Raw genomic sequence first — 15052 nt, forward strand, 5'->3', positions numbered from 1 at the left:
AAAAAAAAAGACAAAAAATAAAAATAAAATAAATTCATCAACATAGACCAAGTTAGCAAATAATTGAGGTATGGGTGAGGAACGCTCCAGGTGCAAACTCAGAGAAGGCTCCTCTTGGGAGATGACACTGGAAAGCAATCAGGGGAATCCGAGCCTTTTAGGACAAGGAAGCAGCAGGCTCTGAAATTCCAAAGCAGGGGTGGACAAAGGCAGATCATTTGAGACCGATTTTAGAGGTAGGACTAACATTGAGGGAAAGCAATGGACCAAAGTGAGTCCCAGGATCCGGGAGGACCAGCTCCCTGGATGGTGGTGTGACTGCAGAGCTGGAGAGTCCTGGGAATGACCAGGGGAGCAGCTCAGAATCAGGAGCTGAGTCTGACCATGTTCAGTTGGAAAGGCCTATTGAACATCCAGGGAGAGGTGCCACTGGGTAGTTGTAACTGCAAGTCTGGCACTTGGGGGAGAGGCCTGGATGGAGATGTGCATTTGGGAATCATTAGTTTGTAGAAGGGTTATACCATTATGGCATTAGAAGTAATTACCTAAGAAGGAGTTCCCATTGCGGCTCAGCAGAAACAAACCTGACTGGGATCCATGAGGATGCGGGTTCGATCCCTGGCTTCGCTCAGTGTGTTAAGGATCCAGCATTGCGGTGATTTGTAGTGTCGTTTGCAGATGCAGCTCGGATCTGGAGTTGCTGTGCCTGTGGTGTAGGGCAGCAGCTACAGCTCCAATTTGACCTCTAGCCTGGAACACATGCTGCACGTGTGGGCCTAAAAAAGCAATAAGTAAATAAATAAAAAGAAATGCAGCCCGTCAACACAGTCATGGGACTTTTTCCAGCCAATATATTTTCCAAGAAGGGGGTATTAGCACTTATGTAGAAGTGGGGTTTGAGGTCTTCGAGGGGCCCTAGTGTGGGGGGCCAGTCTTAGCATGATGATTTGGGGAGACCCTGCTGGTCAGGACACAGCTTGTCCCAGAGCCTGAGCCCTTCACTGCCTGTAGCCCCTTCAGTTTTCAGTCGGCAGCTCAAACCTAAAGTGCAGAGAGGGTACGGTGCTGGGCCAAGGCCACACAGCTGGACCAAGCCAGGCCTCTGGCTTCCCCGCCTCTGCCTGCCCCACAGCCCCAAGTCTCAGGAGGGCAAAGTCCAGACCAAGTTTATTTCTAGGCCATGAAAGGAATGAAATGTTTCCTCCTGTTAACTCAGAAAGCTACTCTCCCTGGAAAAATCTTTTCAGGTCTTGGTAAGAATAACGGCATTAATAATGATACAGGAGTTCCCACTGTGTCTCAGTGGTAACGAACCTGAGTAGTATCTGTGAGGATGCGAGTTCGATCCCTGGCCTTGCTCAGGGGGTTAGGATCTGGCGTTGCTGTGAGTTGTGGTATAGGTCGCAGACACGGCGGCGATCTGTTGTTGCTGTGGCCGTGGCATAAGTTGGCAGCTGCCGCTCTGATTTGATTCCCTAGCCTGGGGACTTTCTTATGCCTTGGGGGCAGCCCTAAAAAAGAAAAAACAAAAAATAACGATAATAAATAGCCAAGACATGGAAAGAATCTAAATGTCTATCGACAGAAGAGTGGATAAAGAAGATGTGGCACATATACACAATGGAATATTACTCAGCCATCAAAAGGAAAGAAATAACGGCATTTGCAGCAACACGAATGGACCTAGAAATTATCATGCTAAGTGAAGTCATTCAGACAATGAGACACCAACATCAAATGCTATCACTGACATGTGGAATCTAAAAAAAGGACACAATGAACTTCTTTGGAGAACAGATACTGACTCACAGACATTGAAAAACTTATGGTTTCCAAAGGAGATAGGTTGGGGGTGGGGGGGTGGGAGGATGCACTGAGGGTTTGGGATGGAAATGCTATAAAATTTGGTTGTGATGATTGTTGAACGCCTATAAATGTAATAAAATTCATTGAGTAATTAAAAAAAATTTAAAAAGAAAAAATAACAATAATAATACAGTACTATTATTAACTTTATGGTGGTATGGGCACTTTTCCAAAGCTCTCATATATTATATTATCTCAGTCCTCAGGACAACCCTGTGATGTGGGTGCTAGAATCGTCCCTACTTCCCACTGGAGAAAAATGTGGCACAGAGAGGTCAGCGACAGACCCAAGTCATGACATTTCAAGCAGCAGAGGCCAGATTCCACCAGGCCACTGGGCTCCTGCATCCTCAAAGCCCACCACCCCCGGGACCCAGGACCCGGCAAGGCACTTGGTGGGCAGGAGGCAGCTAGAGCTTCCTGGCAGCACCCTGGAGAGGGTGCCAAGAGCCTGGGGGCTGGCAAGCTGGGGGCTGTGCAGGGTGAGAGGTGCAGGGTGACTAGTTTGGGTCCAAGGACCAGAGGGCCACTTGCGCAGCTCAGGGCCACAAACCAAAGGCTGCTTTCTCAGGCTGGGCCCATTTGCTGTGGCCCCTCCTCTCCTCTAGCCCCAAAGCCCCCCATCATCCCCCCACATACACACCTGAGCTGGTACCTGCCAGGGTCCTGGTCGGGGCAGGAACTGAGGTAAGCTGGCTGTCAGTTTCTCCCTTGACCTTTGAACCTTTCCGGGTCTGGATTTCTTCTTTCCTCCATAGATGTTCCTTCTACCCCATGTTCCTGTCTGGGAGGGGAATAATGGGGATGTGCCAAGAAGCAGTCCTCAAGGTAAACCCTCCCTGAGTCCCTGGACCCTGCTCTGGGTGTGTGTGGGCAGAGGAGCACCCCCCAACTCCCTTCCAGGAGCCTTCCCCCTCCTCCCAAGAGACAGGTCCCAGTTTCATGTTGGTCCCTTGCCTCCAGCGACACAGGGTTGCGGGCAGCGCTTTCTTTTCTGGTTCAGAGGGCACAAAGGCATCTGTCTGCAGCACGTCGGGTGTGTGCCGTCCTTGGTCACTCATCCTTTCATAGGGCTAACCCTCCTGACGGGGTCCAGCCCACCGACTGTTCCCTGCCCACCACTCCTGGGCTGGGGCCTGGTCTGCTCCTTACACAGCAGCCCCCACCCTCTTCTCTGGGGTGTGTGGGGGGGGCACCATTGATCCCCAGCCTCTCCTGAGCACCAGAATGCTTGGAGATGGTTTCCAGGTGCCCCCCCACACCCCATCTATCCCTCTCCCTGAGCCCAGAGAGTCGAAATCACAATCGTGGCAGCTCCTGTCACATCTTGACCACACCACTGCTGATGACAGCCCCGAGGCCAGCACCCCTCCCCCACTGTCCCCTGCACAGACAGGCCCACGTGCGTCCCCAGATGCCTGAATCACTGCTGACGACTGGGGACCTGGCGGCTGTGGGCTCCTGGGGAGCCACTGGGGAGGGGGGGTGGCAACCACGTCACCTCCGAGGGGACACCTGTGGACATAAATAGGCAGCTGGCGAAGGCAGCGCAGCACAGTCGGCAGAGCAGCCCTGCACACTGTGCCCACCTGAGCCAGGATGCCTGACGCCACTCTGCCCGCCTGCTTCCTCGGCCTGCTGGCCCTCACCTCCGCTTGCTACTTCCAGAACTGCCCGAAGGGAGGCAAGAGGGCCATGTCCGACTTGGAGCTGAGACAGGTAAGAACCGTGGCCCATCTCAGGGCTGCCGGGCAGGGCCAGAGGACCAGGGATGGCACCACAGGGCGGGGACTAGGAAGGGAAGTCTTCGGCGAGGCAGGCTTTAGGGGACATGCCCAGCTTAAGGGAGGCCTCGCATGGCGAGGCAGAGGGGACCAGGCTGTCGGGTGGACTAGGACAGGCTGCAGGGCTTTCTAGACACTGTCCCCATCCAGACAAGGATGCAGGAAAGACCGATGTTTCCCCAAGATCTGGGCTTAGGGCTGGATCAGGGAGAACTGGGCTGTGAAGCCTCGTCTGTGTCCGTGGGGGCCTCTCCCCCAGGACCGGCTGGAGTTTCGGAGGCCTCCGCCCAGCCCCAAGTCTCTCCAGCTTACAGGCCGCTGCCTGCACACACAAGCTGGCCATTGCCCTGAGCTTGCCCGAGTGGGAAGTGCCCCCAGGCATCCTGTAAGGAAGTTCAGCGGGGTACCTAGCCCAAATCTCTCAAGCTGCAAGTCCAGTTGATTCCCTCGTATTCCATCTTCAGCAGAGCTGAAGGAAATTCAATCCCCAAGCCCAATGCTGCCATGGCCACGGTAGCCAACTTTGAGCTGATGAACAAACTAGGGTGGGTAGGTGGGCAGCCCTGATGGAGGACCTCTCCTTCTGCTTGGTGCCTCATGCCCTCCTCCCCCTGCCATCCCCACAGTCAGTCCGCGCAGGTGAGCAGAGGCCAGGGCCCCAGTGAGGCCCACCGGCTTGAGAAGCAGAGCAAGGCAAGAGATGGAACAGGACAAGGGGGGGAGGACCTGGGAGTCGCCTGGGATGGGGGTGGGGTGCAGGGGCCTCCCTGCGGCGGGCGGGGCAGTGCTAGAGAGGGAGTTTGAGCAACGAGGGCAGGAGAGGAAGGTCTGTCTGCACTAAGGGGAGGGCAGTGGGCAGCTGAGTGAAGGGCGCACACCAGGAGCTGCCAGGAAAGAGTGGGGGATCCTTCCTGCAACGAAGCGGGAGGATGCTGAGGGCTGTCACCGAAAACCGAGCGAATCAGTAGCTTTTGACTGCCCGCCTTCGACCGCTTTCGGGGCCCAAACAGTGCCAGAGACCCGATCCCCCAGCCCTCCCCTGCCCGGCTCAGCCCCTCGCCCAGCAGGGTCTCCCGCCCCAGCCCGGTCCCCTCCCCGACCCCGGCTCACCCCTGCCCTTCCGCCAGTGCCTCCCCTGCGGCCCCGGGGGCAAAGGCCGCTGCTTCGGGCCCAGCATCTGCTGCGGGGATGAGCTGGGCTGCTTCGTGGGCACAGCCGAGGCGCTGCGCTGCCAGGAGGAGAACTACCTGCCGTCTCCCTGCCAGTCGGGCCAGAAGCCGTGCGGGAGCGGGGGCCGCTGCGCCGCCGCCGGCATCTGCTGCAACGATGGTAAGCGGCCGGGGCCTGGGCGGGTGGGGCGCTGGGTCAGCTGGGGGCCGGGGATGGGGTGGAGTGGGGGGCAGTCTGGGTCTGGGGAGGAACTGGTGGTCTGGGCACTCAGTTGCGCTCCTGCGCCGCACGCTGAGTCCGTGCTCTCCGCAGAGAGCTGCGTGACCGAGCCCGAGTGCCGGGAGGGCGCCAGCTTTCTCCGCCGCGCCCGCGCCAGCGACCGGAGCAACGCGACCCTGCTGGACGGGCCGAGCGGGGCTCTGCTGCTGCGGCTGGTGCAACTGGCGGGGGCGCCCGAGCCCGCGGAGCCCGTCCAGCCCGGCGTCTACTGAGCCTTCCAGCCCGCCCCACCCCACCCCGCTCTCGCAGCACGAAAAATAAATGGTTTTAAAGGCACTGACTAGCGTGCGTCTCTGTCTCTGCGGCTGGGGAGGGGAGACGACGGGAGGGTGGGGACTAGTTCCCAGACCCGAGGTCGTGGGCAAATCCACCCCAGAAAAGGGACAAATCCTGTAGGGGAAGCGATCTGGGACCAGCACAGTTCTAGATACTCCTGTGGCGGCAGACAGGGCGACCTGGGGGGCGAGGAGGGGAAGGGCCAGTGCCGGGGAGTGGCTGTGGAAGGGCTGGGCTGGGGATTTGGTAGACGGATGGAAATAAAGGGAGAGAAGGGGAAAGACGTTGGTGGACCAGACTGCAAGAGAGAGAGACAGCACAAGGATGGAGAGAGAGAGAGAATGAGAGTCAGAGAGAAGAGTGGAGGGGCAATATGCCAAGGGTGACCCGGAGTTCCCGTCCCTATTTCCATCCTGAGACTGGAGTTCCTGTCCTGGCTTAGCGGTAAAGAACCTGATGAGTATCCATGAGGATGCAGGTTGGATTCCCAGCCTTGCTCAGTGGGCTACCATCTGTGGTTGCTATAAACTGTGGTGTAGGTCGAAGGCGCAGCTCGGAGCCCAAGTTGCTGTTGCTGTGGCTGTGGGGTAGTCTGGCAGCTGCAGCTCTGTTTCCACCCCTAGCCTGAGAACCTCCATATTCCTTGGATGAGAAAAAGCAAAATAAATAAAATAAATAATAAAATAATGGCGTTCCCATCGTGGGTCTGTGGTTAACAAACCTGACTAGTATCCATGAGGATGCAGGTTCGATCCCCGGCCTTGCTCAGTGGGTTAGGGATCCAGTGTTGCCATGAGCTGTGGTGTACGTCACACACATGGCTCGGATCCTGAGTTGTCGTGGTTGCAGTGCAGGTTGGCAGCTAAAGCTCCGATTGGACCCCTAGCCTGGGAACTTCCAAATGCCGGGGGCGCAGCCCTAAAAAAGACAAAAAGACCAATAATAACATCCTTGGAGACTGAGACACAGCTTCAGGAACCCACCCAGATTCCCAGCCTAACTCATCCAAGGCTATGCTTTATGTGCCCACGTGTTGGGGGACAACCCTAGACCCAGGAGAGAGAGGGACCAGGTACTGCCTGTCCAGTAGGAAACTAAGCACCCCATTAGGGTTACACAGCCACCGTGAGAGACAGAGCTCACAGAGCCCACGGAGGCTCTAGCTACATGCTGGCTCCCACCGGATACAGCTGCACCAACCACACACACACACCAAGACAAATACAGACAAGAAAGACAAAACCTTAGGGCCATGCCTCGTGATCCTTGACCACAGTTACAGATGCAGACCCTGAAATACACATTCAGAAGCAGACAGACCCAGAGAAACACAGACTTGGCCAAGTCCACTAGAGACAGGCACATATATGTTTACACACCCCCCCCCACACACACACACACGGATCTTTCCAGCCTTGGCTCTGCAGCTTCAGGGCAGATGTCCCCTAGCATTTGGCAGATGCTCTTCTTTATCCCCCTGTCCCTATTTGTCCCCTCTAGCCCATCTGCCCCTTTATCCCCTTTGCTCTTGCCCTCCCCCTCCAGCTCCTTGGCCCCCTGCTGCCTCTCACTTCTCTCTCCATCACCTACACCCCTCCCTTTCCTCTTCTGCTCCCACCCCCTGCTTCCCCCCTGTAACCTCCCAGCCTTCTCTCTCTACTCCCTTTCTTCTCTGCATCCTCTCCTTGGGACTTTTTGCTCCAGGCCTGGGGCCACCGGAGGCTGCACCTCCTCTGGAATCCTCCCAGACTTGGAGGCCAGGAGGGAGCATAGGGGGAGAGAAGTCACTCTGAGCCCTGACCCCCACACCCTGCCTTGGGGCAGAGTCTGGTGACTCAGCCTCAGTCAGCCCCAGGCTCTCTTCTGATCTTAGAGCTCTGCTCCTTCGCCACCCGCTCCCGACTCAGTGTCCAGCGTGATTAAGTCTGGCTGGGGCAGGGCTCACACTGGCCTCTCTCCCTGCCGTGGTCTCACACCTCTGCCCTAGTGTGGCCCACTCAGGGCCAGTCCCCAGGTCAGGACCAGCCCTAATGGAAATTCAGTAACATTTCCAGACAGAGGTAGGTGAGAAGATGGAGATTGGTTTTTAAAAAATGGATCTTACGGGAGTTCCCATTGTGGCTCAGTGATTAGCCAATCTGACTAGGAACCATGAGGTTGCAGGTTCAATCCCTGGCCTTGCTCAGTGGGTTAACGATCCGGCGTTGCCATGAGCTGTGGTGTGGGTCGCAGATGCGGCTTGGATTCTGAGTTGCTGTGGCTCTGGTGTAGGCTGGCGGCTACAGCTCCGATTCAACCCCTAGCCTGGGAACTACCATATGCTGCGGGTGCAGTCCTAAAAAAACAAAAAATAAATTAAAATAAAATAAATTTAAAAATAAAAATAGGGAGTTCCCGTCGTGGCGCAGTGGTTAACGAATCCGACTAGGAACCATGACGTTGCGGGTTCAGTCCCTGCCCTTGCTCAGTGGGTTAACGATCCGGCGTTGCCGTGAGCTGTGGTGTAGGTTGCAGATGCGGCTCGGATCCCGCGTTGCTGTGGCTCTGGTGTAGGCCGGTGGCTACAGCTCCGATTCGACCCCTAGCCTGGGAACCTCCATATGCCGAGGGAGCGGCCCAAGAAATAGCAACAACAACAACAACAACAAAAAGACAAAAGACAAAAAATAATAATAATAATAATAGGAGTTCCTGTCGTGGCGCAGTGGTTAACGAATCCGACTAGGAACCATGACGTTGCGGGTTCGGTCCCTGCCCTTGCTCAGTGGGTTAACGATCCGGCGTTGTCGTGAGCTGTGGTGTAGTTTGCAGACGCGGCTCGGATCCCGCGTTGCTGTGGCTCTGGTGTAGGCTAGTGGCTACAGCTCCGATTCGACCCCTAGCCTGGGAACCTCCACATGCCATGGGAGCGGCCCCAAAGAAATAGCAAAAAAAAAGACAAAAAAAATATAAAAATAAAATAAAATAAAAATAAAAAATGGATCATATGTTCAACATCACTAATTATTAGAAATGTAAATCAAAATTACAATGAGGTATCACCTTACATGGGTTAGAATGGCTGTTAACAAAAAGTCTACAAAGGAGTTCCCATAGTGCCTTAACTGGTTATGAACCTGGCTAGTATCCATGAGGACACAGGTTTGATCTCTGGCCTCACTCAGTGGATTAAGGATCCAGCGTTGCTGTGAGTTGTGTAGGCTGAAGACTCAGTTCCGATCCCACATTGCTGTGGATGTGGCATAGGCCAGCAGCTGCAGCTCCAATTCAACCCCTGGCCGCTCCCTTGGCATATGGAGGTTCCCAGGCTAGGGATCCAATCGGAGCTGTAGCCGCCAGCCTACACCAGAGCCACAGCAACACGGGATCTGAGCCGCATCTGCAACCTACACCACAGCTCACGGCAATGCCGGATCCTTAACCCACTGAGCGAGGCCAGGGATCGAACCCACATCCTCATGGTTCCTAGTTGGATTCGTCGACCACTGAACCACGATGGGAGCTCCCGGAAACTTCTATATGCTGCAGGAGCAGCCCTAAAAAGTAAAAAAAAAAAAAATCTACAAAAAAAAAAAAGGAGTTTCCATTGTGGCTTAGAGGGTTAAGAACCTGACATAGTATCCATGAGGATGTGGGTTCCATCCCAGGCCTCACTCTGTGGATTAAGGACCTGCAATCTGTAGGTCACAAATGCAGCTTGGATCTGGTGTTGTGGCTGTGGCATAGGTTGGAAGCTTCAGCTCCAATTCAATCCCTAGCCTGAGAATTTCCATATGCCGTGGGTGTGGCTGAAAAGAGGAAAAAAAGTCTACAAATAGTAAATGCTGGAAAGGGTGTGAAGAAAGACAGCCCTCCTACACTGTTGGTGGGACTGTAAATTGGTTCAACCACTTTTTATTTATTTATTTTTTTGGTCTTTTTGTCTTTTTAAAGCCGCGCCCAAGGCACATGGAGGTTCCCAGGCTAGGGGTCCAATCCGAGCTGCAGCCTCCAGCCTACATCACAGCCATAGCAACTCAGGATCCAAGGCTCATCTGTGACCTACACCACAAGCTCATGCCAATGCCAGATCCTTAACCCGCTGAGCGAGGCCAGGGGTGGAACCCACATCCTCATGGATGCTAGTAGAGTTCATTAACTGCTGAGCCACCATGGGAGCTCCGGTAAGGCCACTTTGAAGAACAGCTCAGAGATTCCTTTAAAAACTAAGAATAAAGTTACCATATGATCCAGCAATCCCACTTCTGGGCATATATTCAGAGAAAACTCTAATTTGTAAGATGCATGCACCCCAATGTTCATTGCACCATTATTTACAGTAGCCGAGATATGGTAACAACCTAAATGTCCATCAACGGCTGAATGGATAAAAAAGATGTGGTACAGGAATCCCCTGGTGGCTCAATGGGTTAAGGATCCAGGATTATCACACTTGTGGCACACATTCAATCTCTGGCCTTTGAACTTTTGAATGCCTTGGGCACAGTCAAAAAGAAAAAAAAGATAAATGTGGTGTACACACACACACACACACACACACACACACACACACAAACACACACACACTGGAATATTATTCAGCCATAAAAAAAGAATGAAATATGCCATTTGCAGTAACATGGATGAACCTAGAGATTATCATACTAAGTGAAGTAAGTCATACAGAGAAAGACAAATATATGATAGCGCTTATAGGTGGAATCTAAAAAATGGATGTAAATGAACTTGTCTATAAAACAGAAACAGATTACAGGCATAGAAAAAATTTATGGTTACCAAAGGGGAAGGGTGGGGGGGGGATAAATCAGGAGTGTGTGATTAGCAGATACAAGCTGCTAAGTATAAAACAGAGATAAACAGCAAGGCCCTACTGTATAGCACAGGGAGCTATGTTCAATCTTGTAATAAACTATAATGGCATAGTGAGTTAAGGATCACAGTGGCTCGGGTCACTGCAGAGGCAAGAGTTTGATCCCTGGCCTGGGGCAGTGGGTTGAAGGATGTGGTGTAGCTGCAACTGTGGTGTATGTCCCAGTTCTGGTCAGATTCAATGCCTGGTCCTGGAACTCCCATATGTAGAATATTGCCACAAAAAATTATAAATAAATAAATAAACAAACCAAAATTGATTTGGCTTATTTATTTTCTTTTTAGTGGCACCTGTGGCATATGGAAGTTCCAGGCTAGGGGTCGAATTGGAGCTGCAGGGCAGGTCTACACCACACCTACAGCAATACCAAATCTAAGTCACATCTGTGACCTACACTGCAGCTTGCGGCAATGCTGGATCCTTAACCCACTGCGAGAGGCCAGGGATCAAACCCCACATCCTCATGAAGACAATGCTAGGTTTTTAATCCGCTGAGCCACTACAGGAGCTCCTGATTTGGCTATTTTAGTTCCTTTGCAACTAGTACCAAAAAAAAGAAAAAATCCTGAGAGTTTGATTAGAATTGTGTAGTGATAGAATTGTAACTCAATTTCCCAGCTTCATTTGCATCTATCTGGCCATGTTCTTGTCAATACAATGTGAGTAAAAGGAATAATGAGGCGTTACCGTTGTGGCTCAGTGGTTAACGGATCTGACTAGCATGCAGGTTTGATACCTGTTCTTGCTCAGTGGGTTAAGGATCTGGTGTTGCCATGAGCTGTGGTGTAAGTCAAAGATGCAGCTCGGATCCTGCATTGCTGTGGCTGTGGTGTAGCCTGGCAACCTCCATAGGCTGCGGGTATGGCCCTAAAAAGATGAAAGACAAAAAAAAAAAAACAAAAAAAAAAACCTGGGTCCCTACGTGGCAGAGTGGAACAGAGCCAAGAATGCTCCTTTAGGACTGGTAGGACAGACAGAAATAAACATCCACCTTCTTTAAGCCCCTAAGGTCACTTTACTGTTTGGGTGTCTTTCTTATAGCAGCCAAACCTTACCTTAACTAACTGTATCCCCTGATTTCTGAAAACAATTAAAAAATAAAACAGGAGTTCCCTGGTGGCTCAGCAGGTTAAGGACCCTTATTAAGTGACTGTTGTCACTGCTGCAGCTCCGGTTCGATCCTTGGCCCAGGAATTTCCACATGCCACAGGTGCCGCCAAGAAAAGAAAGAAAAAAAGAAAAGAAATAAAGGAACGTGACATTTCGTGGTGGGAAGACTACCTTATTACTGATGAAACTGATATAAGAAAACGCAACTTAACATCTGCTGGCAAGGAGGCTTCATAAAGCTGAACAACAAGCTAGAGCTGTTCAGGTATGAGAACTGGACTTCCCAGTGCTTTCAGGCTGAGTTCCTGCATTTGCATTGCAGCCCACGCTTCCTGGGCCGGCAGCCTGATCCCAAGAGGAATCGGAGAGGAAGGGGTGGGATGGTGCCTACTTTTTCCTTCTTACTCTCACCCCCAATCAGCTACTCCTTTCTCCCCTGGGAGGAGTGCTACCTCCGGGAAATCCTTCCACATGGAGGAAAATATCAGGAAAAGGGAAAAATATTCCAGACCTCTGCCCCACGGACAATCATCTTTTATGATGCTGGGAAAACTCTTGGTATAATTTCATACCATTCTAGATTTAACATAAACTCTACTAAATTTAGTAGGCATGGCAACAGGGCAAATTTATTTCAGCCATGGATTACAGACTGAACAGAAAACTGAAATTGCTGCCTTTCAACGTGGTACTGGAGGAGCCAGAGAGTACAGTGTGACACAAACATAAGTCACAGCCATAAATGCTCGGGGACGCAGTCTGTGATTATGGTTTTCAGGCAGGAATGCTCTGTCCTAAAGCTGCTCACAGCTGCGAGAAGTGGTCTGCATTTGTATTTTACAAACTAGTGTCATTTCATAATCTGTAGATACAAATTCATGTCTTTTTAAATAAAGTAAACTTGGGGTATCTTTCCATATCAGAACCTACACCACAATTGACCTACACCAGAATCTTTTTTCTTTCTTTTTTTTTTTTTTGGCCGCATAGATGGCATAGGGAAGACCCCAGGCCAGGGATTGAATCCAAGCCATGGGGCTTCCCTTGTGGCTCACAGCGTCACTACTCTGCGTTGCCTCTACAGTGGCTGTGGCTCTATCCCTGAATCCAAGCCACAGCTGCTGAACTTCGCCACAGCTGCAGCGACACCGGATCCTTTAACACACTTTGCGGGGCTGGGGATTCAACCCAAGCCTGAACAGAAGTCAGAGCTGCTGCAGTCGGATTCTTAACTCACTGTGCCATGATGGGAATGCCTCCTTTTTCAGTTTTTAGTAGGAGAAATTCCTTTTTTTTTTTAGGGCCACACCTAAGGCATATGGAGGTTCCCAGGCTAAGGGTGGAATCGGAGCTACAGCTGCTGGGCTACACCACCCATAGCAATGCAGGATCTGAGCCGTGTCTGCGAACTACACCGAAGTTCATGGCAACGCCAGATCCTTAACCCACCAAGCGTGGCTGGGGATCGAACCCACATCCTTATGGATACTAGCTGGGTTCATTTCTGCTGAGCCACAATGGCAACTCCTAAGAATTTCAAATATTTTAAAAAAGGGAGTTCCTGTCGTGGCTAAGCAGTTAACAAACCCAACTAGTATTTACGAGGACGCTGGTTCAGTCCTTGGCCTTACTCATTGGGTTAAAGATCCAGCGTTGCTGTGAGCTGTGGTGTAGGTGCTGCCGTGGCTCGGATCTGGCTGTGGTATAGGCCAACATCTACAGCTCTGATTCGACCCCTAACCTGGGCACATCCATATGCCAAGAGTGTGGCTCTAAAAAGACAAAAAAAAAAAAAAAAAAAAGAGTCACTAGACAAAATTCCTCATGTTCCCATCCCTTCCTTAGCTCCCACCCCCAAGTCGTCTTAGAAGTGATACCGTGTCATCTGTAAACGTTCTAGTGTGCCTCTCAAATGATAGGAATTTTCTTAAAGACACAACACAATCTCAGACTGTTTTTCTTTTCTTTTCTTTTTGGGCCCCTCTGAGGCATATGGAGTTCCCGGGTCAGCGATCAGATCTGAACCATAGTTGCGACCTAAGCCACAGCTGTGGCAATGCCATATCCTTAACCCACTGGATTGGGCTGGGGTTTGACGCTGCATCCCAGCACCGATCCTGTAGCGCCGCAGAGGGAGCTCCATCACATGCTGTTATCACACACAGGCAAGCCCCAAGCCAAACTCAACAATATATTATTATCATCAAACAATCAGGCACTGTTCAAATTTCCCCAGGTATTCCATGAATATATTCTTTGTGATTCATCAATCTCTGAGTCCATTTTTTTTTCAAGCATAAAAGAGAATATTAATCTTCATAGTGCTTCAACTGTCTTATTTTCATGAACTTATAGAGAATGGCTTCCAATCCCCTATTTTTTTTTTTTTTTTTTCAGTTGTTCTTTTTTTTTTTTTTTTTTTGGTCAGCCTCAGTCTCAGCATGTAGACGTTCCTGGGCCAGGGATCGAACCTGCACCACAGCAGCAACCAGCACCACAGCAGTGACAACAAAGGATGCTTAACCACTTAGCCACCAGGGAACTCCCTTTCCAATCTCCTTTTATTGCATTTGTTATAAGCAGGTATGATCATCGGATGACCTTACTGTGTGTATGTCATCCAGAGTAGCCTTCCCTAATTACCTTCATGTGAAAATAATGTTATTTTGTACGAAATAATTTTCCTTTATATTACTTCTAATACTAATTAAATGACTTTGAAATTCTGGGTGGGTAGGCATGTTATCTAGGAATTTCATTTCCAGGTAGTAAAGTGGGTTCATAAAGCACTAGTTACACAAAGGAGGAGCTCGGTGCCACCGCCCTGCACAAGCCCCAAGCACTTTGGTGGTTTGAAGGGGTCATTCCGAGGAGGACCATGGTCTGGGGTCTGGGCTGCTGTTGGCCATCAGGGTTTTTATGAACACTAGTTGGGTTCATTACTGCTGAGCCACAATGGGAACTCTTTTTTTTTTTTTTTTTTTTTTTTTTTTTTTTTTTTTGGTAGGGCCAGGCCGCATGTGGAAGTTTCCAGGGTAGGGGTTGAATTGGGGATGCATCTACAAGCCACAGCCACAGCCATGGCCACTGCAACGTGGGATCTGAGCTGCTTCTGTGACCTACCTACACCACACCTCACAGCAATGTTGGATGCTTAACCCACTGAGCGAGACCAGGGATTGAACCCTCGTCCTCATGGAAATTAGCTGGGTTTTCATTGGGGCTTTCAAAAGCCTCATCTCTATTCTCTTCATATCTCTTCATAATAATGATGTTTTTCATTTAAAAAACTTTTATTCAAGTATAATATACATACAAATGTGAACAGATCACATGTGTGCAATCTGAATAAAATTTTTTCTTTTGTATTTTTGTCTTTTTTCAGGGCCGCACCCGCGGCATATGGAGTTTCCCAGGCTGGGGGTCTAATCAGAGCTGTAGCTGCCGGCCTACACCACAGCCACAGCAATGCAGGATCCAAGCCGCGTCTGCAACCTACACCACGGCTCACGGCAACGCTGGATCCTTAACCCATGGAGCGAGGCCATGGATCGAGCCCCCAACCTCATGGTTCCTAGTCGGATTCGTTAACCACTGAGCCACAAAGGAACTCCAATCTGAATAAATTTTAATAAACTGAATGCACGTGTTTTACCAGCTCCTTCCTAGGCCAAGAAAAAATATAAGCACCCTAGAA

General features: G+C 50.9%; 1 protein-coding gene across 1 annotated transcript; it reads left to right on the top strand.

Annotated features, from left to right (window-relative positions):
- Positions 1-3421: 3421 nt before the first annotated feature.
- Positions 3422-5333, top strand: AVP (vasopressin). The gene is given in 3 exon segments (NM_213952.2): positions 3422-3585; positions 4778-4979; positions 5133-5333. Coding segments are annotated over 3 exon segments (501 nt in total). The 5' UTR covers positions 3422-3465; the 3' UTR covers positions 5312-5333.
- The last annotated feature ends 9719 nt before the right edge of the window (positions 5334-15052 follow it).

The sequence above is a fragment of the Sus scrofa genome, chromosome 17 (genome assembly GCF_054392235.1).
Source record: "Sus scrofa isolate SSC_HxYL_T2T_F1_AM1 chromosome 17, Sscrofa_HxYL_maternal_Yorkshire_Landrace_v2.0, whole genome shotgun sequence".
NCBI lineage: Eukaryota > Metazoa > Chordata > Mammalia > Artiodactyla > Suidae > Sus > Sus scrofa.